We start from the raw sequence: 25,813 nt of genomic DNA on the forward strand, positions 1-25,813 counted from the left end.
CAAGCGTTTCTGAAGATTTGGGGCCGATTGTGTCAACGGGTCAGCTGAAGGTACCCTGCCTCTGTTTTTTAAATGGGGGGAAAAAGAAATTTGAACGCTGTTTATGAAAATAACAGAGTTCTTTTCTCTCACTGAACCCATGCTCAGAAAGATTAGCGTGTCATGTGGCTGTCTGTGGGCTGTGTGTTGGCTGGGGAAATGAAGTAGCAGAGGACAGTAAAGAGAAGCAGCCAGGGAGAAAAGGACTCCTGTGTGCTGAGGGCCTTCTGTCAGGCTTGAGAGAATTGCCCTTCATGGTGTCTGGTTTAACCTTCACAAAGACAAGTGCAGAGTTTCCATTCCCATCGTTTTCAGCCACACTCATGAAGTTTCAGATTACAGACCTTTCTGGAACAGACTTCTAGTAATTGGTAGACCAAAGGCTTTTAGGCACTCCATTTCATCGTCCTTTTTCTTTTTATTAGCTTGCTTAACACTTTCAGATCATTTAGTCAAGAGTACTATTGCAAAATAAAATCCCAAAATCTGTGCTGGCCGGCAAACCAGCATGTGTACAGACTTCTGAGATATCAAACACCTCGTCTATTGGTTGGTATTCTTAAGAATACAAGATTTCCAGGAAAATATTTTGAAGATCCTTGTGGAGGGCAGCCGTGAAATAGTCTGTTAAAAGGTTCCATTTTGCCATGATACCTTGAAATGTAGAGAGACATCTCTGTGTGGCTGTGGCACGACCTTCATCCAGCTTCTGTGTGCTTTAGGCTTGGGACAGTCACACAATGAGGAAGTCTTACTGGGCCAGTGTGTTTCAGCTGGTAGTCTCAAATTTTCTCCTCACAAAAATATTGATAAAGCTGGTTACTGGGGATCCTTTGGTCTGGGAAGGTATCTGTCTGACTGTGGTCAGAATTAGAAAGGCTTCATGACACTTGCACAGCTAGAATTTCATCATCTTCTCTTGTGGAGAAGAGAAACTGCCCAGTGTGATCTCAGTGGCTGCAGCTCGGGATCAGGGCATGATCTTTCACCACTGTCTTAGCTACAGTAAGAAGCTTTTGGATTCTTTAATCAGAGAGCCTTGGCTTTGGCCACACTCATAGCCAAAGCTAGTGCTATGTTCCATGCCTCTCTTGTACACCCACTTCATTCATGAAAAACGTGAGTGCCAAAAATAACTCACACAACTTCACACAGAGACAGATATTCTTTCTCCTCCCAAACTTTTCAAACTATCAGCTGGTTGTTTTTTCCTTCAGTGGGCATGACACTTTTTAAACCTGGGAATGATTGGCAGGCCCTTTCCCCCTACTGCTTAGGTGAAGGTGCATTTACTTTGACAGTGAAGAGAGCACCCCCCCCCCCCCGCTGGCCAGTTCTTGCTTTAGAAGACCTGACCTGTGCATGTTGTCCCCAGTCTGTCTCACTTTGTCCTGCCAACCATACCATGTACAGATGATGAAACAGCTTTTGAGATGTTAAGTCACTTTTCCAGGTCACAAATATAAGAAAAGGGAAACTTAGCCTTCAGATCAAATCTGGCTGACTTTATTGCCTCTGCTATTAGCAGGCAAGCTACATGGTCTCCCTCTGGTCAATATCCCTGTCTTGTTTGGCTCACTGTAAAGTATAAATTGCTTTAGAGTGGGGATCATGCATAATTGATGATATATCTGTGTGGCCACAACAGACCCTACATAAATGATTGTGGAGTAAATGACGGGGGGGGGGTGGTTTGTAATGTACTGAAAGGAGGAAAATTTTGGAATCAAAGATTATCAACAAATCCTCATTCAAAGTTTTATATGTACTGGGTGATTTCTAATATTGGGATCAATCCTGAAACATGGTTGGTAGCAGTGCCTTTATTTCCGTTATCATGACTAAAGAACATGCTTTAAAGCCTCCATTCTGTCAATGGTATTTAGTGAACCAAACTGCGACTTTCATTAGTAACTGCACTTGTCTGTAGTGAATGAATATCCAGATGCCACAAAAAGATTCAGGAACACTTTAACAACAACATTATACAGCTTTTCTGCAGAGCTTGAAATTGTTTCAATTTTGTTACATGTAATAAAGACCCTTAGGAAGACAAAAATACCTTTAGAATAGATAAGAGGGGGAAACAATGTTGCTTTTGTAATTGGACTTAATTAGAAGCAGCAGTGAACAATAGAAAACATCTGTTCCGCTCCTGGAATCCACAGAATGAACAATGAAAAGGGGGCCCGGGAAGGTGCTCTGAGTAACAACAGAGAAACAGAGAAAAGCTCATATGGAACCTGGTGCTGGGAAGACACTGAGATTCACTGAACTCTGCTCTCAGCTCAGCGGAAGTGCTGGTTTATTTAACACATAAAGTACAACACCACATAAAGTCCAGATCAGGGTGTCTCCTGAGCTGGTGAAGCCAAGGGCTGAGCCTGGACATTGGGGACCAAGGCTTGCCTGTTCGTTTTGAAGTTCAATATCTGATTGATCCATGGCTTTCTTGAGGGCAGATGGTAGCTAGCATATGCTTCTCGGTTACCCTCCCCAGCCTCAGGAATCTGTGCTGGAGCAATGGCTCATGGTACAGAAACATGGCTGTGCAAGCTTGGGGAAGCTGAAGTCAGCTCCTCAGAACCCTCTAAAAGGCTGGGTGTGACTGTGTGAACCCAGTGTGAGGGGTGGGGTTGAAAACAGAAAGATGGCTGCTGCTTGCTGGGCAGCAGCCAGACTGAAATCAGGCTTCAGGTTCAGTGAAGGCCACTGAAAAGCTGACATGGAATTAGGATGGAGACTTAGTAAGAAGAAGGGCTCAGAGTTTGTGTGTGGTGGGGAGTTACCAAGGGCAATGGGATGAAGACAGTAAATTGCATGGTGTGCATACATGAACTGTCAAATAATGAATTCAACTATTCTTTAAAGTTTTTAGAAGAAGGGGGGTTCTTTCTTGTTTTCTTTTCCTCTTCATTTTTAGACAGGGTCTCATTATGTATCCCTGACTATCTTGGAGCTTGCTGTATGTACAGACCAAACTGGCCTCCAACTCACAGAGACCTACCTGCCTCTACTTCTTGAGTGCTAGAATTCAAGGCATAGACCACCATAGCCAACCACTTAGAGGACTTGGTTGCTGTGTGTGTGTGTGTGTGTGTGTGTGTGTGTGTGTGTGTGTGTGTGTGTGTATACACACATTTTTTTTTACTACTGTGTCATTCCTGACCTAAACACATTTTTATGGCCAGGATACCAAAAAGCAAAATGTAAAACATCTCAATACACTTTAAAATCAATTACATGCTGAAATTAGCATTCAGGTACATAGAATAAAATGAAATAAAATTAAATATTGTTGAGATCAAATCTCAGGGTTTTTTTTTTTTATTATTTGAAAATGAGTCTAGAGGAAGGCTGAAATGTATAATATGGCCCAGATTTGCTGCTTGAATTCTATTCCTACTCTGTAGTACTGCATTAGGCTGGTGGTTTTGTACTTCCATTATTTTAATGGAGAAACTCCTTCAATAGGTCTCTTTAGACAAGCATAAAATTCTGCTTGAATGAACTCAGATATGTCCACCTCCTCCTTTCCCTGATCCTGCTAAACCATTCCTGAAAATATTAACATTACCACTTACAGTGAATTAACCAAAAGCATTTTCCTTGAGATCATAGAACTGATGATTTTGTAATTGTCTGCTTAAGTTCTGCCTTGGGAGGTTAAGTGCTGTAATGAGAATGGATTTCAGAGTTCATACTTCAAAGGGGGGGGGGCTCAGATGATGAAACGTCTCTGCTTTCTTGGGAACCTGAGGTTCATAGGCAGTCAGAATGTGAGCTTCCTCTCCATGTGCCTCCTTCTGTGACCGAACAAACTGGTATTAATTTCAGTGAGCCAATGAACACAGAGAGACTCACCAAGACAGCAAACACAGATGAAGAATCATTAAAAGTGTCCATCTTCTAGAAACTAAAGCAAGTTTGAGTCTTTCTCAAGTTTCTCGAACCTGGTATACAATTAGTAAGTGCTGACCATAACTTAGTGATGTTTAAAGATTTAGTGATATTGAAAGATGTTTCAAATTTCCTGAAAAACAAATAAGATTTTCCACGAGTACCTGAAGTTTGCTATTCATTATGGAAATATCAAATGTCAGTTGGCTTCTACCTGCCACCCATGTAGTGACCAGAAGGAAATGGTGACAGTGGGAACATGGCAGGGTAGGAGATAATGGCTAGAACAGGACTGTTAAGGTCTTGTCAACCATCGTATGTCATAACCTCTTCTCTCCTCACTGAAGTTCATAAACTAATGGCAATGAAGAGACGTGTGTGCATACAGATAACCAGCATAAGACAGCAACCAGCACGTGAGACTTACCCAAAGTCCGTGACTGAGACTCAGTTCGCCAAATGCTGTATCTGTGAGTGAAATCTGTTACAGAATCAGCATCTTTGAGTGCCGAAAGGACTGTCTTTATTCTAATGTCCCCAAAAAGGCAGGGCACTAAAAAATGTTTGTCAGCAGCTATGATCTGGGTAAGTGGTCAATCGAATTCACAGAGCAAGAGAAGCACTAGAAACTGAGTCCCCATTTAGCATCAAGGAAAACTTAGCCACCAAGACACTTTCCACCTCTTAAGCTGTGGGTCTGACCTTGAAGAGTAACTCAACCCCTGCTTACAGTCAACAGGACTGGAGTTAATATGACCAAAGCTGGTAAATTCCATGAGAGTATGTTTGGTGTTAGGGAAAAGCATGACTTAACATGGTCTGGAAGTTCTGGTGTCCTTGATGACTGTTAGCCAAGCTGGCAGGAAGATTTGCAAGCCAGTTGGATTGTGAGGGTGGGTACTATGGTGTGAACAGCCCTCTAAAATCCATGTTGCCATTGTAACAGCATTTAGGTGGGATTAGAGGGGCTGAGGTCTAAGGTGACCACCATCCCTGGTACCTCAAGTCACTGCAGGCCTGGGTACATCCTGTCCTACTGAGGCTAAACAAGGAGGCTCATTTAGGGGAATGGGATGCACAGGCAGGCAACAAATTCAGGGACGGGCCCAACTTCGGTTAGTTGACCTGCATGAAGACCAAGCTGCACATCTGCTACATATGTGGGAAGGTGACTGGGTTCAGCCCATGCTTGCTGTTTGGTTGGTGGTTCAGTCTCTGGGAGCCTCAAAGCATCAAGGTTAGCTGACTCTGTTGGTTTTTCTGTGGAGTCCCTATTTCCTTGAGCTTTCTCAATCCTCCCCGCAACTCTTCCATAAGACTACCCCCTAATGTTTGAACTCCACCTAGTGTTTGGCTGTAGGTCTCTGCATCTCTTTCCATGGGCTGCTTGATGGAGCTCTCAGAGGACAGTTATGCTAGGTTCCTGTCTGCAAGCATAGCAGAGTATATTATTAATAGTGTCAGAGATTAGTTCTTGCCCATGGGATGGGTCTCAAGTTGGGCCAGGCATTTGTTGGGCAGTCCTTCCATCTCTGCTCCATCTTTGTCCCTGCATGTCTTGTAGACAGGACATATTTTGGGTCAAAGGTTTTGTGAGTAAGTTGCTGTCCTTATCCCTCTACTAGGAGTCCTTCTAGGCTACAGGAGGTGCCTACTTCAGGCTCCATATCCCCCCACCACTAGGAGTCTCAGCTAGAATTATTTCCATAAACTCCCCTGTCTCAGGTCTTTGGCACATCATAGAGATGCCCCTCTCCAAAGATGATTTCCATTCTCTCTTCCCTGCCCTCCCTATACACAATTCCCCTCCCCAATTTCCCTCTCCATCCCCTCTCTTACCCAGTTCCCTTGCTCCACCATCTCCAGTGACTATTTTATTTCCCCCTACTGAGTAGCAGTCAAGCATCTTCCCTTGGGCCCACCTTGTCATTTAGCGTCTTTAGGTCTGTGGGTGGTAGCATGGTTATCCTGTACTTTGTGGCTTATATCCACTTATAGATGAGTACATACATAAATAAATCCCTTTGTGTCTTGGCTACCTCACTCGGGATGATATTTTCTAGTTCCATCCATTTGTCTGCAAAATTAATGATGTCCTTGTTTTTAATGGCTGAGTAGTGTTCCATTTATCATGTAAATGTACCACATTCTCTTTATCTGCTCTTCAGTTGAGAAATATCTAGGTTGTATCCAGTTTCTGGCTATAATGAATAAAGCTGCTATGAACATAGTTGAGCAGGTATCCATGTGGCATGTTGGAGCCTGCTCAACTATGTTCATAGCAGCTTTATTCATTATAGCCTGAATATGCCCAGGTGTATGCCCAGGAGTAGTATGTCTGGGTCTTTAGAGAGAACCATTTCCAATATTCTGAGAAATCACCAAATTGATTTACAAACTGGTTATACAATTTTCACTTCCACCAATGTTCTTGTCAGCATGTACTGTGCCTTGAATTTTTTATCTTAGATATTCTGATGGGTATAAGGTAGAATCTCAGGGTTGTTTTGATTTGCATTTTTCTAAAGACTAAGGACATTGAACATTTCTTTAAGCGTTTCTTGGCCATTAGAGATTCCACTGTTGAGAATTCACTATTTAGCTTTGTACCCCATTTTTAATCGGTTTATTTGGGTTGGTGTCTAACTTCTTAAGTCTTTTATATACTTTGGATATTAGCTTTCTGTAAGATGTAGAGTGAGTGAAGATGTTTTCCCAATCTATAAGTGCCTGTTTTGTTCTATTGACAGTGCCCTTTGCCTTACAGAAATTTTTCAGTTTCATGTGGTCCCATCCCATTTATTAATTGTTGATCTTAATGCCTGAGCTATAAATGATCTCTTCAAGAAGTTATCACCAGTGCCAATGGGTTTAAGTCGATTCCCCGCTTTCTCTTTTATTAGACTTAGTGTATCCAGTTTTAGGTTGAGGTCTTTAATCCATTTAATCTTGAGTTTTGTGTAGGTGGTAGATATGGATCTATTTGCATTCTTCTATATGCAGACTGCCAGTTAGACTAGCACCATTTGTTGAAGGTGCTTTCTTTTTTCTATTGTATGGTTTTGGCTTCTTTGTCACAAATTTAGTGTCCATACGTGTTTGAGTTTATTGCTGGGACTTCGATTTGATTCCATTGACCAACCTGTTTGTTCCTGTACCAATACCATGCAGTTTTTATTATGATTGCTTTGAGGTACAACTTGAAGTCAGGGATGGTGATACCTCCTGAGGTCCTTTTATAGGTCAGGATTGTTTTAGTTATCCTTGTTTATTTCTTTTTCCATATGAAGTTAAAGATTGTTCTTTCAAGGTTTGTAAAAACGTTGTGTTGGAATTTTGATAAGAACTGCATTGAATCCCTATAGATTACTTTTGGTAGATTGGACATTTTCATTATGTTAATCCTACAGATCCACGAGCATGGGAGATCTTTGCATCTTCTGACATCTTCTTCAATTTCTTTCTTCAGAGACTTGAAGTTCTTGACACAGGTCAAAGTTACACCAAGATGTTTTATATTATTTGCATCTATTTGTGAAGGATGTTGTCTCCCTAACTTCTTTCTTAGCCTGTATATCATTTTTATAAAGGAGGAATACTGAGTTATATTGAGTTAATTTTGTATAGAGCTACTTTGCTGAAGGTGTTTATCATCTGTAGGAGTTTTCTGGAAGAATTTTTGGGGTCACTTAATTATACTATCTTATTTGCAAATAGCAATACTTTGATTTATTTCTTTCCAATTTGTATCCCATTTGTTTCCTTATTAGTCAAGCAGGACTTCAATCATTATATTGAAGAGACAGGGAGCCACAAGCCTGTCCAAGGTTTGTCTTGTCTCTGATTTTAGTGGAATTGCTCTAAGTTTCTTACCATTTAATGTGATGTTGGCTATTGGCTTAGTGTATATTGCCTTTATTGTACTTAGGTATATCAATTGTATCTCCGATTTCTCCAAGACTTTTATCACCAAGGGGTGTTGGATTTTCTCAAAGGCTAATGAGATGGACATGTTTTTATTTTCTTTTTCCTCTCACTTTGTTTATATGGTGGATTACATTGATGGACTTTTTGTATATTCAACCACCTCTACACCCCTACAGTTTTATTTTGTGAATATTTTATTGAATATTTTTTCATCAATGTTCATAAGGGAAATTGATCTGAAATTCTCTTTCTTTGTGTAGAGTAGGTATCAGGGTGATTGTGACCTCATAGAATAAGTTTGGTAATTTTCCTTCTTTTTCTTGTTTGTGGAATAGTTTGAGGAGTATTTGTATTAGCTCTTCTTCAATGTCTGGTAGTTTTCTCTGCTAAAGCAATCTGGCGCTGAGCTTTCTGTTGTTGTTGTTGTTGTTGTTGTTGTTGGGAGACTTGTAATGACTGCTTCTATTTCCTTAGGGGTTATACAACTATCTAGATAGTTTATCTGATCGTGATTTAACTTTGGTAAGTGGTATCTTTTTAGAAAAATTACTGGTTTCATTTAGATTTTCCAATTTTGTGGAGTGTAGGCTTTTGGAGTAAGACCTAAGGAGTCTTTAAATTTCCTCACTGTCCATTGTTAGGTGCCCCTTTTTATTTCTGATTTTGTTCATTTATGTTGTGTCTTTCTGCCTTTTGGTTAGTTAGCTAAGGGTTTGCTTATCTTGTTGATTTTCTTAAAGAACCTGTTCTTGGGTTTGTTGATTCCTTGTATTGTTCTCTTTGTTTCTAATTGATTTTAGCCTTGAGTTTGATTATTTCCTGCCTTTTTCTCCTCTTTGGTGTGCTTGCTTCCTTTTGTTCTAGAGTTTTCAGGTGTACTTTTAAATTGTTAGTATGAGAACTCTGTAATCTTTTATGAACTCACTTAGGGCTATGAACTTCCTTTTAGCACTGCTTTCATTGTGTCCCATAAGTGTGGGTATGTTATGCTCTTGTTTATTGAAATCTTAAGTCTTTAATTTCTTTTCTTTACTTTCTCCCTGACCCAGTGGTTATTGAGTAGAGAGTTGTTCAGTTTCCATGAGTTTGTAGGGTTTCTGTTGTTTCTATTGTTGTTGAAATCCATGGTGGTTTGACAGGATGCAAGGCGTTATTTCAATTTTCTTATATCTGTTAGATTTGCTTTGTGACTGAGACTATAGTCAGATTTGGAGACAATTTCATGAGGTTCTGAGAATCTTAGATGACATGATCTGTAGATATCTGTTAGGCTCATTTGATTCATAACCTCTGTTAATGTCATTATTTCTCCATTTAGTTTTCTGTCTGGATGACCTGTCCATTGGTGTGAATGGGGTGTGTTGAAGTTTCCCACTATTAATGTGTGTGGTTTAAGCTTTAGTAATGTTTCTTTCATGAATGTAGATGCCCTTGAATTTGGTGCATAGATGTTCAGAATTGAGATGTTATCTTGGATTTTTTTTTTCTTTGATGAGTATGAAGTGTCATTTGCATTTTTGGATTACTTTTAGTTGAAAGTCTATTTTATTAGATATTAGAATGGCTACTCCAGCTTGATTCTGGGGTCCATTTGCTTGGGAAATCTTTTTCTGTAACTTTACTCTGAGGCAGTGTCTATCTTTGTTGCTGAAGTATATATATATCTCATATACAGCAGAATGACGGGTCCTGTTTTCACATCCTTTCTGTTAACCTGTGTCTTTTTATTGAAAATTGAATCTATTAATGTTGAGAAATATTAATGATCAATATTTGTTAATATCTGTTATTTTAATGTTAATGATAGATTCCCCCCCCGTGTGTGTGTGTGGGTGTGTGTGTATGTGTGTGCATGTATGTGTATGTATATATGGGTGTGTGTTTGTTTTTGTTTTTGTTTTTGTTTTTTTGGTTTGGTTGGCGTTCCTTCTGTAGGGCTGGATTAATAGAAAGATATTGTTTAAATTTGGTTTTGTCATGGAATATCTTGTTTTCTGTCTATGGTGACTGAAAGTTTTGTTGGGTATAGTCTGGGCTGGCTTCTGTTATCTCTTAAAGACTGTAAGACATGTGTCCAGACCCTTCTGGATTTTAAAGTCTCTGTTGAAAAGTCTGGTGTCAATGCTAATAGGTCTGCCTTTATGTGTTGCTTGGACTTTATCCTTTGTGGTTCTTAATTTTTTTTTCTCTGTTCTATACATTTAGTGTTTGGATTATTATGTAGAAGAAGGGTTTTCTTCTTTTGGCCCACTCTATTTGGTGTTTTGTAAGCTTCTTGTATATTTATAGACATCTCTGTCATTAGGTTAGGGAAATTTTCTTCTTTAATTTTGTTGAAAGTATTTCCTTTGCCTTTGAATTGGGAGTCTTTTTCTATTTCTATTGTTCTTAGATTTGGGTTTTTCATAGTGTCCAAAACTTTCTGGAAGATTTGTTTTAGATACTTTTTATCCTTAGCATTTTTTTTTTTGACCAATGTATCAATTTCTTCAACACCTGAGATTCTCTCTTCCATCTTTTGTATTCTGTTAGGAATGCTTGTACCTGAAGTTCCTGTTCTCTTTCCTAGGTTGTCCATGTCCGGGGTTGCCTCTATTTATGTTTTCTTTATTGCTTCTATTTCCAATTTTAGGTATTGAACAGTTTTATTCATTTATTTCTCCTGTTTGATTGTATTTCCCTGTATTTCTTAGTATCTACTCATTTCCTCTTTAACAGCCTCTACCAGTTTGATTGTATTTTTCCCGTATTTCTTTAAGGGATTTTTACTCATTTCCTTTTTAAAGACCTCTGTAATCATCATAACATTAGATTTAGGGTCATTTTCTTGCTATTCAAGTGAGCTAAAATTTTCAGGGCAGTATCATAGCTGGTGCCATATTGCCCTGGCTTTTGTTGATTGTGTTCTTATGCTGGTCTTTAGCCATCTGATTGTTGTATATTTATAGACATCTTTCTTTAGGTTAGGAAATTTTTCTTCTTTGATTTTGTTGAAAGTATTTCCTTTGCCTTTGAATTGTCAGGTCTGGTTGTCCCTGATGGGAGCAGTCTTCTGGGATTGCAGGTAGAGCAGGTTGTTCCTCCAGGCAGCCGGCCTCCAGAGATGGAGGCGTAGCTATGCAAATGAATGCGGATAGGGCAGGACAGAACTTGCAGCTGCTGGGTTTGTCTAGAGGAGCCTGCGGGCAGGGATTTGGAGTAGGGGTCTCGTTTGCTGCTCCCTGATGGTTGGAGGCCTCTGGGGATTGCAGGTATAGGTGTGGACCCGCAGATGGAGTGCAGAGAGAATCTGGAAGACCTCAAGTCTGTATGGCTGGCTGGGGAACCTAGCTGGCAGGGGTTTAGGACTTGAGGGATCTCACCTGGTTGTTCCAGGCAGCTGCAGGCTTCCGGAGCTGCAGGCAGAGCGTGGTCCAGGAAATAGAATGCAGAAGGGGGCAGGATAGAACGCACAGCTGCTGGGTTTGCCCAGAGGGACCCTTGTGGAGAGGAAGATCTGTATTTCATTCTTTAGGCAGGAAATTAGCTTCGCAAATTATAGAGTGTGAAGATTCTCAGGAGAATCTGGAAAATGTCATAATTTTGAAAACTCTGAGAACTCTTGGAAATACTGATCATTGTTGCTGAATCTCAAAGGCTCACATCCGAAAACACTGCGGATGAACAAAGGCTTCTAAAATTAAAATAATCAAATGGGGGAGGGGGAAGCAAGCAGTTTCATAAAATGTTCACAGTGGAAAGAGAAGCAGTGTAACTGGGCTCCGTATCCGACTGTGCCTGGGCTATCGCAGGCTTTCTTTTAACTTTCTAGATAAATTGATGTTTCACACCCTCAAAAATGTGAGGCAGACGTACTCAAGCAAAGCAGGAGGATGAGCTTCCCAGAACTAGGGCTCCTGCTTGCAAAGGTCCAAACACAAGAAAAAGCTGGCAGAAATTTAGACATGTTGAAGCTGCCACTCAGAAGCCAACCTAGAGGGAAATTAACTGGAACTGAGGGACTTAGCAGGTAGGTTTAAATATTCTGAATTCTAGATGGAGGGATTGAGGGCAAAACAAGAAGCTGGCTCTGGAGGGCAAATAGGGCCACAGGTGCTTTGACTTCCGAGAGGGGATTTAAGGCTGTGAACAGCTTATGAAATACCCCTGGAGAATGGGCAAAGGGACACAGAGCGGGTTGTGGGGTACAGTTGAGACCATGAGCGTGGAGGCAACTTTGTATATCTGGAATCCTACAGGATGAAGGTGTCTCAGTGGAGACCACAGCTGTCATTTTGACACACTGCAAAGTTAGATAAGGATGTCCAAGCTGGTAAGAAAGAAGTTTTTGAAAATGTCATGATGAAACCTATTACTTGGTATATTAACTTAAAATGTCAGTAAAAAGGAGTAAGGTGATTGCTGTTCAAACAAGAGGACCTGAGATCAGATCTCCCACACTTACAAAAAGCTGGGTACAGTGGCCTGGGTCTGTACGGAACTCTGGTGCTGGAGTTTCAGGAGGATTCCAGCCCAGTCTGAGCAATTAAAGTAAGAGCAATCTGATCACTAATCTATACCATGGGTATGTGTATCATGCTGTGGCTGAAACAGAGGCTATAGCATTTACCACAAAAAGTTCATTGCCTTTTGTGAATCCTAATGAGTATATTGGTTAAGCCAAGTTTTTTGATAAACTACAAACTGTTTTCCTATTAATCGTTGAATTGCACATATATTGACTGCACAGAATTCAAACCAAAATGATCACATTACGATTTTAGGCAGGATCAAGCATTAATATTTTACCAACAAGTTACTCAATTGTTTTGTATAGCTAAGTCATCTAATGATTTGAAGTGAAACATTTTTATTGTAAGTATAAAAACAATTAGTTTATTGTGGAGAATATAGGAAACAAACAAACAAAAACACAGAAAAGATAACAGAAATTGCCTTAATTCTTTGTCTCTGGTAACTGCTCCTAACATTTTGTGTATACACATAGAAATTTCTTCTTAATACGTTGCAGTATGTCTTCTGTTTCCACACCCTTTGAAATCGTGATTTTAAATGGTAGTGTTAGAATTCATTTACATTATGCATCCAATGAAAACCATTTAGGGCTGGGAGGTGGCTCATGGGTAAAGCACTTGCCTTATGAGCACAAGGACTGGAGTTCAAATTCCCGAAATCTATGAACCAAGCACAGAGGCTTGTGTGTTCAGCCCCAGCACTGCTACAATGAGATGAGAGGCAGAAAAAATAATGTCTGCAAGCTCATTGAAAGGCTGGCCTGGGATACACAGTCAATGAACAAAGAGATCGTATCTGGAACAAGATGGAAGGCAAGTACCAATGCCCAGGGTTGTCCTCTGTACTGTCTGGTTTTGTGTGAACATGACACAAGCTGGAGTTATCACAGAGAAAGGAGCCTCAGCTGAGGAAATTCCTCCATGAGATCCAGCTGTAAGGCATTTTCTCAAGTAGTGATCAAGTGGGAGGGCCCAGCCCATTGTGGGTGGTGCCATCCCTGGGCCAGTGGTCCTGGGTTCTATAAGAAAGCAGGCTGAGCAAGCCAGGGGAAGCAAGCCAGTAAGTGACATCCCTCCATGGCCTCTGCATCAGCCTTTGCCTTCAAGTTCCTGCCCTGAGTGAGTTCCTGACCTTATTTTGGTGATAAACAGCAATGTGGAAGTGTAAGTTGAATAAAGACTTTCCTCCCCAACTTGCTTCTTGGCCATGATATTTTGTGCAGAATACAAACCCTGACTAAGACATCCTCTGATCTCCACATGCATACCATAACACATGTGCACACCCACGTGTGTGAGTGCACACACACATGCTAGTAGTGTCCTGTTTTTATTAATTTATTTATCCATTCACTTTAAATTCCTACTGCAGCCTCCTCTCCTCCTAGTTTCCCCTTCACATGGCCCCTCCCCACAACCTCTCCCCTTCACTTCTGAGAAGGGAGGAGGGGTTCTTCCGTGGGTACCAACCCACCCTGGCACCCTAAGTCACTGAAGGACTAGGCACATCCTCTCCCACCAAGTCCAGACAAGGCAGCCCAGTTAGGGGAATAGAACCCATAGTCAGCCAGTAGAGTCAGGGTCCACACACCATTTTTTGGGGGAACCAGCATGACAACCAAGTTGCACATCTGCTACGTATGTGCAGATGCCCTGGTCCAGCCCTTGTATGCTCTTTGGTTGGTGGTTCAGTCTCTGAGAACCCTTTAGGGTCCAGGTTAGTTGACTCTGTTGATCTTGTGAAGTTCCTGACCCGCCAGGGGTTGCATCCTATTATGTCTGTGTCACATAGGACACTTATACCTAGGCTGGCAGTAAAAAACTGGCACTGTCAATAGTATCTTAAGTCCAGCACTTGAGAGGCAGAGGCAGGTGGATCTCTGAGTTCAAGGCCAGCATAGTCTACAAAATGAGTTCTAGGACAACTGGGACTGTTACATAGAGAAATCCTATCTCAAAAAAAAAAAAAAAAAAAAAAAAAAAAAACCTAGCTAAATAAATAAATGTTATATATTTTTATGTTGATGTCAACAGTATGCATAATTAAACAAACATTTTTTTGATTCTTTTAACACTACTAGGGTGGTAAAATTGAGCAGTTTGGGTTTTAGTTAACTTATATTTGAAGAAATTAAAAAAAAAAAAAAAAAAAAGCCAGAACCTGGAAGCCAGCCCTGAAGTGGCGGCCAAAGAGGAGCATGGCTTACAGGCTCACTCTGGATTCCTGCTTATAGAACCTGCCCTGGTTTCCTTAGAGAATGGGATGGATGTAAGGCAGACAAACCCTTTCCTTCTCAAGCTGGTTTTGGCCAGTGTTTTGTCATAGGAACGAAAAGGCAGCCATGACAGGAGGACACGTTTGTCCCTGCAGGTTCCGTCGCCTGCACTATCCTCTCTCTGACTGTCAAGTGTGTTATAGAAATGTGCCCTACAGAGGGACAGAGCCTGGCTGGGAACACGTGTCCTGTGCAGACTGCAAGTGCATAATTACCCAGCAGTCACAATTGCAAGTTTCCTGCCAGATGAAAAGATGACAATGTGCCTACTTAAGTCATGCTTCTGAGAAGGTGAATTGGGAGATCTAGAGCTAAGTGCTTATCTCTGATGGCAATCAGAACTGGGTCTGATTGAGAAAGGACTCTGACTCTTGGGCAGTGTGTTGGCCTACAGCCTTCAGTTGTACTCCGAAGACCACCTTTCCCAGAGTTTTGTGAATTCCCCAGACACAATCTCCAAACTTCGAAGTCCTCCTTCATGTATTCCAAAGATGGGAAGTTTCCCCTGTGAGGAATGGCCTTTCACTTCATAGCTTCTTCCTTTGTGTTTGTTTTCTGTTCCAAATAGCTTTATGCCATAATTAACCAGGGAAAGTCCAAATACATGGCTGTTCACTGGGCCTTTGGTCCAACTGGTAGTTGGCAAAATCCAGAGAGCAGAGGATGGTCCTGAAGTCATAAGTTGTGCCAAAGCTGGCCAAGAGAGTAAAGACACTGCCAGCCTTGTCTTTGGTGTTTGTGAGCTGTGCGTTATCCTGGGTTTAATCAGATAAGCAAGGGTAGCCTCAGAAACAGCAGTGTGGGACCCAGAGGTGACCAGACGCCTAAGCAGAGAGCAGGGCAGCAGCTTGGAGCAGCTTGAAGTGGTGGCTGCCCTTTCCTAATCCTCCAGAGATCTTCCACCTCATGCAATTACAGACTTGAAAGGGCCCAAACTGGTTTTCAGTCTTATAGAGCAACAAGTTCATCAAAGGATAGGAATTTCCAGTGGAGCAGGTTGAGCCACTGCAGCCCAACAGAGTCCAGAGCAAAATAGATAAAAATTGGCTTATGAAGAAATCTCTCTTAAGGAATTACATTAGGAATGAAGTAAGGATGTATAAACGTCCCATCATGGCGCCTAGGAGCAGCTTGCCAGTCTTAATTTCTGCTACACAAATTTGTTTGTCTGGGTATACTTATCTATCATCTTCAGTGGTACAGTTGCCCAACAACTCAAGGCACTTCTGAACCATGAAGGTATGAAGGTTAGTTCTGAAAACCTTTATGTATTTAAAGTCCACACTTACTGCCAAAAAATAAAATAAAATCCAAGTGAAAACCACTCTTGCTGGCTTATGTTCACACACACAGACACACAGACACACACACACACACACACACACACACACACACACACACACACATGAGTAGGACCATGGGATAAGAGAGAATTTGTTTTCCCTTGAGAATGCTCTAAGACTCACCTGTCTGGTCAGGGAACACTGTTTCTGTTCTGTTCCTGCATATTTTTAGGGCAGAGATTTCTCCTTTCAGCTGATACCCAGTGGAGAGTTGAGAAACCAGAGGTGCTACCTCTTGACTCTTTTGACCAGATCCTATATTATATGTAGCTGCTCAGAAGAAATAGTAATTCAAGATACATACATATGTATGTATGTATACCTTATGTGTTTATATATATATATGTGTGTGTGTGTGTGTGTGTGTGTGTGTGTGTGTATGATTAAAAAGAAAAACAAAATACTTTCTCTACCAGTTTTATATGTCCTTCAAAAGAGAATTGCATTACCAGAAATTCTACCAGAAGTTGTAAAGCCATGCCCAAGGTTTTCTCATAAAGTCTCAACAGCTTAAAAAAAAATTGCAGACTCACACACAAAAATCGGCCTCACAGATTAGCTTCTTAAGTATAAGGAAATCCACAGGCAGATACCAACTTGCATTCTTACTGAAGACGAGATGGTAATCTGAGGCCCTGCTTCCTCTTCTGCAGTCAGTTGGAAGTGGAGCTTCTGGGTGCTGCCTTTAACTCCAGTTATCCAAATGTGTTCCAGCACGTGACTTCTGGGAAGAGCTGGTGTGGCCTCCTGGGTGCCAGCTATTGCTTGGAGAGCTTATCACTCATTTTATAATCACTGCATTGCCAGTGAGAAATTATAGGAAATGACTACCACCAACCAGTGTCACAGGAAACCTGTTAGCCCCATAAAAATAATGTTAAATTATTAGTCTCATAAAATTAATTTATCAAGCAGGTCTTTGCAAAATAGCTAAAATCTCATTTTAATAAATCATTTTTTAAGTAGTCATGACCACAGAGAGTTAAAGAAATGCAGTATTTCATTTTATAAAAAAAGTGAAGATATAAGTGCAAGAGATTTTAAGCAGCATGGTCAGAACAATTCCTGAAAAGCAGCCAGTGGCCAAATACATTTAGCTTTTAGATAATTGAACTTCCCAAGGTTTTGTGAGAAGTATACAGAACCTTTAGAGTTATTGAAAATAAGGGGAAAGAGGATTAATGTGCTTGTTACAAAAACAAATAATTGAAAAGAGCAATTTTAAAGCTTTTAATCAATACACTGAGCTCTTACTTACACACTGCTGAGTAGGATGCATTCAGCTATGTTTGTTGCCAACATAGAAATAGTGGTCACCCGAATGAAGGAGCTAGAGAAAGGACTGGAGTAGCTGAAAGGGTCTGCAACCCCATGGGAAGAACAAAATTATCAACCAACCAAACCTACCACAGTTCCCAGGGACTAAAACACCAACCAGTGAGTTCACATGGAGAGACCCATGGCTCCAGGTGCATATGCAGCAGAGGATGGCATTGTCTGACATCATTGGGAGGAGAGGCCTTGGGTCTAGTGGAAGTTTTCCCAGTGTAGGGGAATGCCAAGGCACTGAGGTGGGAAAGAATAGTTAAGAGAATAAATATCTTCATGGAAGCAATAGGAGGGGGGGAAAGGGATGGGACTGGGGGACGTGGAAAGCATCAGAAATGTAAATGCAGAGAATATCCAATAAAAAAAATTGTGGACATTCGGGCAGGAGTTCATGTTTCACTTTCACTTCATAGTTCTTGATAATGTTCCTAAGAAGGTGAAGACTGCAAGCAAGCTTTACCCCTGAGCAAGAACAGTGTTTTCTTTCCTCACTCTCATTATTGTCTATTGGAGCTCAGTGAGCGGGAGTTATTAATCTTCCACTGCTGCTGGGACAAATTATTAGACACTTGGAACCTCAAAGGTACAGAACTGTTTCGCAGAGCTCTGTAGGTTAGTCTGACTTGGGTGTCTTGGGACTGCAGCCAGTGTATCCAGGAGTCCATGTTATTGCTCTATTTTCTGTGTGCTGTGACTAGAGCAAGTGGTCAGTAAGTGGTTACCCTCAAGCTCTTCCGGACAACAAGGGCCTAAGTCGCTGTTTGGGGCGGGGGGGGGGGGTACTCTGGGACACGCCCTCCAAACAACTCAAAGAGAAGTTCCCTGTACCTGGCACTGTGTTCTTTTTTGGTAACTGTAGCTTCTGAGAGGAGTATTATTCCCCTGCCTCTTATACTTGAGGCTCCACTTATACCCTTTCCTGTATACATATATATTTTAGGAAACTTTCCAAGCATCCTTAGTTTGAGTACCCTACTTCCTGTGCACTGCCTTCCCACCCCTCTTCCTTCAAGTCTTCTCTTCCTGTGTTCCACCCTCCTATCTCTCCATGGCTTCTCTCTAGTTACTGGTATTTAACGGCATTTCATGTTAAACCCACTAATATAAAGATTTAAGATGGCACCCTTATGCAAGAGGAGAGATGCAGCATTTGCCTGTCAGGGCCTGGGCAATCTTACTTGGTGTAAATTTCCCAGTTCTGAGCTCCATCCTACAATTACCTGAAAATTTAGTAACTTCATTTCTCTTCACATTGTGTACATTAAACATTTTCACTATATGCCATCAGTTGATGGACATCTCGACTGCTTTCACTCCTCCTTCTGTTGTCAAGAGAACCGCAATGAATATGGATAAGCAGGTGTCTGTCTTTATAACAGGATACTGAGTCCTTTGGGTATATGCCCAGGATTGGTACAGCTGAGTCCTAAGGTAGATGCATTAATAGCGTCTTGTTTGAAGAATCTTCACACTTATTTCCATGGTGTCTACACTGGTTTCCTTTCCCACCAGCAGTAAGAACTCCTTTTTTTTCTGGGATTCCAGAAAATGCATCTGTTGCCATTTATTTTCTTAATCTTGTCCACGGTAAGATGTAATCTCAAAGTTTTGATTTGCATTTCCATGGTTGATAAGGATGTAGCATACTTCTTGGCCTTTTGTAAACTCCATTTAACTCTAGAGTTGTTTGTTTTTTTGGTGCTTTGTGTATTTTTGAGTTCTATATGTATTCTAGATATCAATCTGCTAAGAGGTGTATAGCTGGCAAAGATCTCTCTCACCACTTTGATCCTTTTCTTCACTGTGCAGATGCCTTTAAGTTCAAACAAATTTGTTTTTTAAATATAAAACAATGTAATACAGCTCAAACCCAAAGATACTCTGATTTGATCCCTGCCAGGAGATATGGCTGGAAAACAGAACAAGTCTTTTTTCACAGCACTTCTGTTTCTGGGAGATCAGAAGACCTGTTTGTGTAATAAAAGCTCTGTAATTCCTAACACTGTAGCTTCAAGTCTGAGCTGAAGTGTTTTAAGACAATGTTGTAGGTCTCACATGGTTCGACAAGACACAAGAGCCAAGGCTGCACTGCAGTACTAAAGCCAGCTCGGGCCTGCACATCTAGATATCTGAGACTCACTCACTTTTGGTCATTACACATGCAACAGCCTTATATTTTTTTTTTTACAACTACTACATTCCATGACATGCCCTCATATGGGGTCACAACCCCACAGTTTAAGATGCTGCACCATAAATGACAGGTGTGTATTTCCAATGTTGTCGTTTCCAAGGGGACTCCATGGTCCAGTTGCTTCTTGAGTCAGTTCCCCACAAAATCTAGTTTTCTGTCTTGTAGATGGCCATCTTTACGGTGTATCTGCACAGTCATGATAAAGATCTGCTATCTCTTACTCTCCTTACAAAGACTCTCATCTCATCTTGAGGGCTTCATCCTCTGGTCTCATCTAAAACTGAGTCTTTGTTAGGGTTCCACTGCTGTGAATAGACACCATGACCAATGCAAGTCTTATAAGGACAACATTTAATTGGGGCTGGCTTACAGGTTCAGAGGTTCAGTCCAGTATCATCAAGGTAGGAGAATGGCAGCATCCAGGCAGGCATGGTGCAGGAGGAACTGAGAGTTCTACATCTTTATATCAAGGCCACTAGGGAAGACTGGTTCCTAGGCAGCTAGAATGAGGGTCTTAAAGCCCACACCCACAGTGACACATCTACTCCAACAAGGCCACACCTCCTAATGGTGCCATGCCCTGGGCCAGGCATATACAAACTGTTACACTGAGTTACCCCAGCTTTGGCACTGTTACAGTGGGTATTAGGGCTTCAGATATAAGCTCTAGAGAACACAAACTTAACTGCACAGCAGGACCAGCCTCAGTGACTGTTACTGTTTCAACTCAAATGAATGAGGAAGGGTGTTGATTAGAATGAGACTGTGGCCATGAACTTAAAGTAAACATTTTTTAGAAGAATGTATTTCAAGAAGTAAAAATTTTAATAATGTTTTAATTAAGACACATTATCCTTGGTGCTAGCTAGTGCCTGTGTGCTAGCCTTGTATGCTGGCTAATTTTGTCAACCTGACATAGGCTAGAGTCATCTGTAAAGAGGAAATCTCAATTAGAAAATGCTTTCCTGAGACTGGGCTGTAGACAAGCAAGCCATAGAGCATGCTTTAAATTAATGATTGTGATGTGGGACGAGGCCCCAGCCCATTGTTATTGCATTATCTCTGGGCTGGTGGTCCTGAGTTCCAGATGAAAACAGACAGAGCAACACTGCAGTAAATATTAAATGGTTTTGGCTTAACCTTCTATCAGCCTCTACAGTCTCACTCCAAGGACACTGCTTTAGTGTGGAGCTCAGTACACAGACTCTGTCACACAGTCTGCAGGCCTCCACACGGTTCCCTTCCCAGGTAGTTCTCTCTGCCTGCCCTGTTGCTTCTGTCCTGGGTGGATATGACTGCCCGACCTGTTTCTTTACCCTACTGCCTGGCACAAACATGACTCCAATGCCCGGTAGCTTTTCAAGCAGGTTTGTATATTTAATTCTCAATCCACAAACCCTCTACACAATAATATTACATCCAATGGACAAAGATACAAACTGTCTATATGAGATAAAATGACCTACAGAAACCCTTAAAAATATTCATATTTACTTATTGCCAATTACAACCACCTGGATCTAGATCCTCTTTCTCCAGCTCCATCTTGATTCCCCTTGAATCTCCTCTGCCTCCTGCCTCCACTTCTGCTTCTCAGCGTTTTCTCACCTATCTCTCTCCTATCCAATTGTGTATCACCTTAACATAAATCTACAGAGCAAGCCAGTAAACATCATGATTGTGTGTGTGTGTGTGTGTGTGTGTGTATGTGTGTGTGTGTGTGTGTGTGTGTGATGTGTATATATTAATGTTGGCTTATGTGTACCGCAGCTCAGATGCAGAGGTCAGAATTCTCTGCATCAGCTCTTGCCTCCAGGTTCTGTCCCTCATTATGTTCGTGTCCTGATTTCCTTCTATGATGAACTATGAGGTGGAAGTATAGGCCAAATAAACTTTCCCACCAAACTTGCTTTTGGTCATGGGGTTTTACCAAAGCATTAGTAACTTGAAGACACCTTGTGAGGACATGACTAGTAGTCACATAGGTCATGAAGGTGAAGTCAGTCCCCTGTCTTTACTTATGTTCATAAATTACTGTCTGGGTCATTCCTGTCTCTCACTGTCATAGAAACAGTGCTGTCAGGGATAACAATGGATACACTTCTGCTCAGAAAGACCCAACTATGTGCTTAGTATAACTGGGGTGAAGAGATGAAGGAAGACTACATTCTTCATGCTTGTACCAGGTTTCACACCCATTCCCACTGTGTTATCCTTGCCCCACCTCTCAGTAACATTTCTGGTGACCACAGTTCTTTGTTTACAATGTTATATGGGTTTAAAATGCTTCTCCCTTCACTGTTGGTGTTTTTCTGATGATTTTGAACATCTAATGATTTTTAACATGTTTTCATATGTTTAAGAACTGTTCCATTTTTCTTCAAATGAAAGAAACAGATATTTACCCACATATACCTATTATATGCCACACGTATGTCACATAGTATTGCATTAATATACATATATATATCCTATAATATAGTCCTTCAAATATAAACACTTGCCAAATGTTTGTCTGCTATCTTCTAAATATTGGTCTAGACTTGAGACACTGGGACTATATGAGTCAGGGAATAGCACCAAATGCCCACCTTTCTGGAGTTTGTTTTAACATGTAAATGGAGATACCCACACCAACACACAAAGGGATAAAAAAAATAACTTGTATGAATTTTTAAAACCTACTTTATGTGAACATTTTTATATCTATTTTATATGAATGCATGTTTTGCCTGCATGTATGTATGTACACCGTGTGTGTGTGTGTGTGTGTGTGTGTGTGTGTGTGTGTGGTATGTAACCTTCAGAGACCAGAAAAGAAGATCCTCTAGAACTAGAGTTACAGACAGTTGTGAGCTACCATGTAGGCGATGAGAACCAAGCTCAAATCTTCTGGAAGGGCAGTCAGCATTCTTAACCTCTGGGCCATCTCTGCAACCACACAACTTGTAGTTTTAGTAAACTTAAGTTTGAATTTGGCTCAGCCATTTCACATCATTAAATTGTGTTTTTTGAAATTGTAAGAAGGAAGTGATAATAGTTCCAACCTTTAAGTGCACTAAATAGCTCCCCACAGTACTCACATTAGAGAAACAAAAAACACTGGGGGGAATCATAATATTGTAGTTTCACATATATTTAATGTGTATTTTTCCCTTCTACATTTTGATTCAATGATAGATTCTAGTTGGAATTACTGGAGTTTATACTTAGTGGGTCTTCATGTCATTATTGCTGAAGTAGGTCTCATTTGGGTGCCAGCCTACTGGTGAATTTCGATAATTTTGGGATGTGTTATATCCAGGCTTCTTACATTTCAAAAGCCAAGAACCAAAATCCCATGTGTTTTACAAAACTGTGTCCCATCAAACTGCCCAAAATATGGGGAAATCCATAGAACAGGCTTAACTCAGAGCAGCCAATGTCTGGACCAGCAGCATTCCGTTCAGCATTCAGTCTGGCCCGGGTGCTCTGCGTGTGTCCTTGTCAAGCTTTGCAACAACTCTTTGTGTTTCTTCCTTAGATAATGATGTTGAAAATGATCTTCAATCAGATGTCGGTTGAGCAATGCAAGACACAGATGGGGAAGGAGAAGGAGTGCAATTCCTTCCTGATTGCAGTGCGCCTGGCTTCGCTGAACCAGATATTGGATCCCTGGGTTTATCTGCTGCTAAGAAAGATCCTTCTTCGGAAGTTCTGCCAGGTAGCAAACGCTGTCTCCAGATGCTCTAGTGATGGACAGAAAGGCCAGGCCATCTCATTGTCTAATGAAGTAGTACAGCCAGGGCCATGAAAGGGAGCACAGCTTTTGCTGCCAATGTCCCTAACCCTTATGGACCAAGGCATCTCTGGTATGCTGCTGTTTATGTGTTGAAATGGAATTTTTGATATAAAGCTAGATGGTCTGAGAAACATAGATAATCCTTTCTGTGCCAAAATCCTGAAACACAAACAAAGGAAAATCTGTTAATAACAGTCTAACATTTTGAGCCTCTGCCAGTGTTAGCTGAATATGGGGACATTTATGTGACAAAACCCTGATAAACGACCCTGAGGGACTTTGGGGAGGGACTTTGGGGTAAGGATGGTTGCTGTCCCAATGTGGGGAGTTGGGGGTATAAACCTTAGGGCGTGGGATGAGGCCACATGATTTGTCCTGTCTGAGGACATTAGTCATGTTCTCTTTCTTCATTGTCTATGTTACTTTTCTGACACCCCCTTTCCATTCAAAATTTAAAGCATCTAATTGAGTTTTTTAAAATGTATAGCATATCCACATATTTATTGTCCTGATGCTATTCAAATATTGTTCAATAGATTATTAGCTCATAACCTTACAATACTTAACTTTGGTTGGGTTGGCACGGAAGTTCATTTGTTAATTAAATAAGATACAACTCCACTTGCTGCAAATAAGACAGTTTATGTCTGCCCCCTGTGTCGGAATGTTCTTCCTTTGAATACATTTTGTGTTCTTAGAAGTCTGGAAGAAAGTCCTAACTGATCTATGAGAGTCATGAACCATATTTCAGAATGCTGCTAAAGGCTGGATTGAGAAGTGAGGGTTAGTCCTGTTCCCAGTGTTCTCTGGTCTTTAAATACCAGAACTTTGATTCTAGAACAAATAGAAATTTAGAAACTAAATAAAGATTTCCCGTAGTTTGGCTTCCTTGTAATAGGAATATTAGTGGTAACTTTTCAGACTTTGCCCTGCCTTTGGGCATTCTCACTGGGCTCTGTGGCTGGGCTTGTTTTTCACACAGCTTACAAGCACACAGGCTTGATGCTTTGGCTTAATGTCTCCTTGTCTCACAGGTAAATTACAATCAGAAGCTTTGGGATTCAAGGGCTTAAAAGATACCCCACAAACATTGTGTTCCCTCAGAACCACCCCAAACACTGACTTTATTCATTGGCACCCTCATTTTGCAAGTTCATTGATAATTAATGTGAAGATTCTGATTTGTACTTTATTGCTTCTTAGTTTCTTCAAAGCTGAAGATTTCTTTCTGCTTCTTATATAATGGCATTTTCTTATTAGCATCAGTTTGGATGAGGGTTGATTGTAATTGTTACATTGTATCTGGTAGATTAACTATGCTTACTAGCCTAAGAAGTTAGGATAATCAATCTAAACAATCAGGTCAAACTGAGTCAAAACATAAGTCTAATTCAGGCACTGTCATCATTTAGGATGGCACCATAACTCGGATGTGAAAATAAAGGCTAGAATAAACCTATACTAACCCTGTTATAAAAATCTCCCTTTCATATGCCTTATAGAGTATAGGATAAAACTCTCCTCCCCCAATACTTAAACAGCTTTACAACAAAGAGGCTTTGCTTTGGGGTGCTCCGAGCCCTCCTGTGATCAGGCAGACATACAGCTGGGTCTGAGCAGTGTAATTCTGTTAGTTCCTCCCACACCTACTGTAGCATCTGGAACATAGGACTTTCCAATAAATGTTGTTCGATGAATGAGTGACTGAGATTCTGCCAACAGTCCTGCTTTGGACACATTTGTTACAGCCTGCCCAACCTGTAAAACAAATGACTTCTTATTTAGCTGAGTAAACGGAAATCTGCCTTTAGAGGCATTTGCTCTGTTGTTTTACAGCATGGTGTCATTTGTGTTCATAATCTAAAGGATATATTTCCAACTGGTAAAGGGAGACACTATAAAAAGAACATTAGTTCTCATCAAGGGTGAAACTTATCCTAGGCTATGAAATCAGTTCCTACCCAGAGATTCTGTGGTAGGAGTGAATGAATCGCTACTATTGAACAAACTTGAAAAGGAGGCAGCAAGGGAAGAAATTGTATGTTTTGTTACCTGAGAAGCCATTGGTCAGTCCAGGAAAATTTGATGAGAAGTAAAAGTCCCCAAAGTCTCAGAGTTGGATGGTAAGAGTTCAGTGGTGTGCTGCGAGGTTCTCTGTACAGGAAGCTTACTTCTGCAGACAGAAGGGGGCATCTCATTTCTGAGTACAATTCACTGGCCTGTATTTTTTTTTCCCAATAATATCTCTTATAGACTATTTAGAAATTTCTCGTGATGAGCCCCAAGTTCCCTCACTTTCCAGTCCTCCCAGATCCACCCACAAAAGAAGATGAAGGACAAAAAATAAGTCCAATTTGTGTTGCCCATATATTCACTGGAACATGATCAGACCCATGGTGGCCAGCCCCTTAAGGAAATCTGAGTCCTTCCCTATATTTACCCCATCAGAAGCCACCAATTGTGGAGAGCTACACTTGAGCACCCTTGTCACAACTTTTAAGAATTCTCTT

General features: G+C 41.0%; 1 protein-coding gene across 3 annotated transcripts in view; it reads left to right on the forward strand.

Annotated features, from left to right (window-relative positions):
- PTGER3 (prostaglandin E receptor 3) overlaps positions 1-25,813 on the forward strand; it is a 73,769-nt gene that overhangs the window by 12,209 nt on the left and 35,747 nt on the right. For all 3 annotated transcript variants that reach the window (XM_080916577.1, XM_080916578.1, XM_080916579.1), the window contains exon 2: positions 23,046-23,225. In XM_080916577.1, the coding sequence (XP_080772703.1) occupies positions 23,046-23,225 (180 nt within the window). The remainder of the gene's footprint in view (positions 1-23,045; positions 23,226-25,813) is intronic.

Source organism: Micromys minutus, assembly GCF_963924665.1.
Source record: "Micromys minutus genome assembly, chromosome: 4".
Lineage (NCBI taxonomy): Eukaryota > Metazoa > Chordata > Mammalia > Rodentia > Muridae > Micromys > Micromys minutus.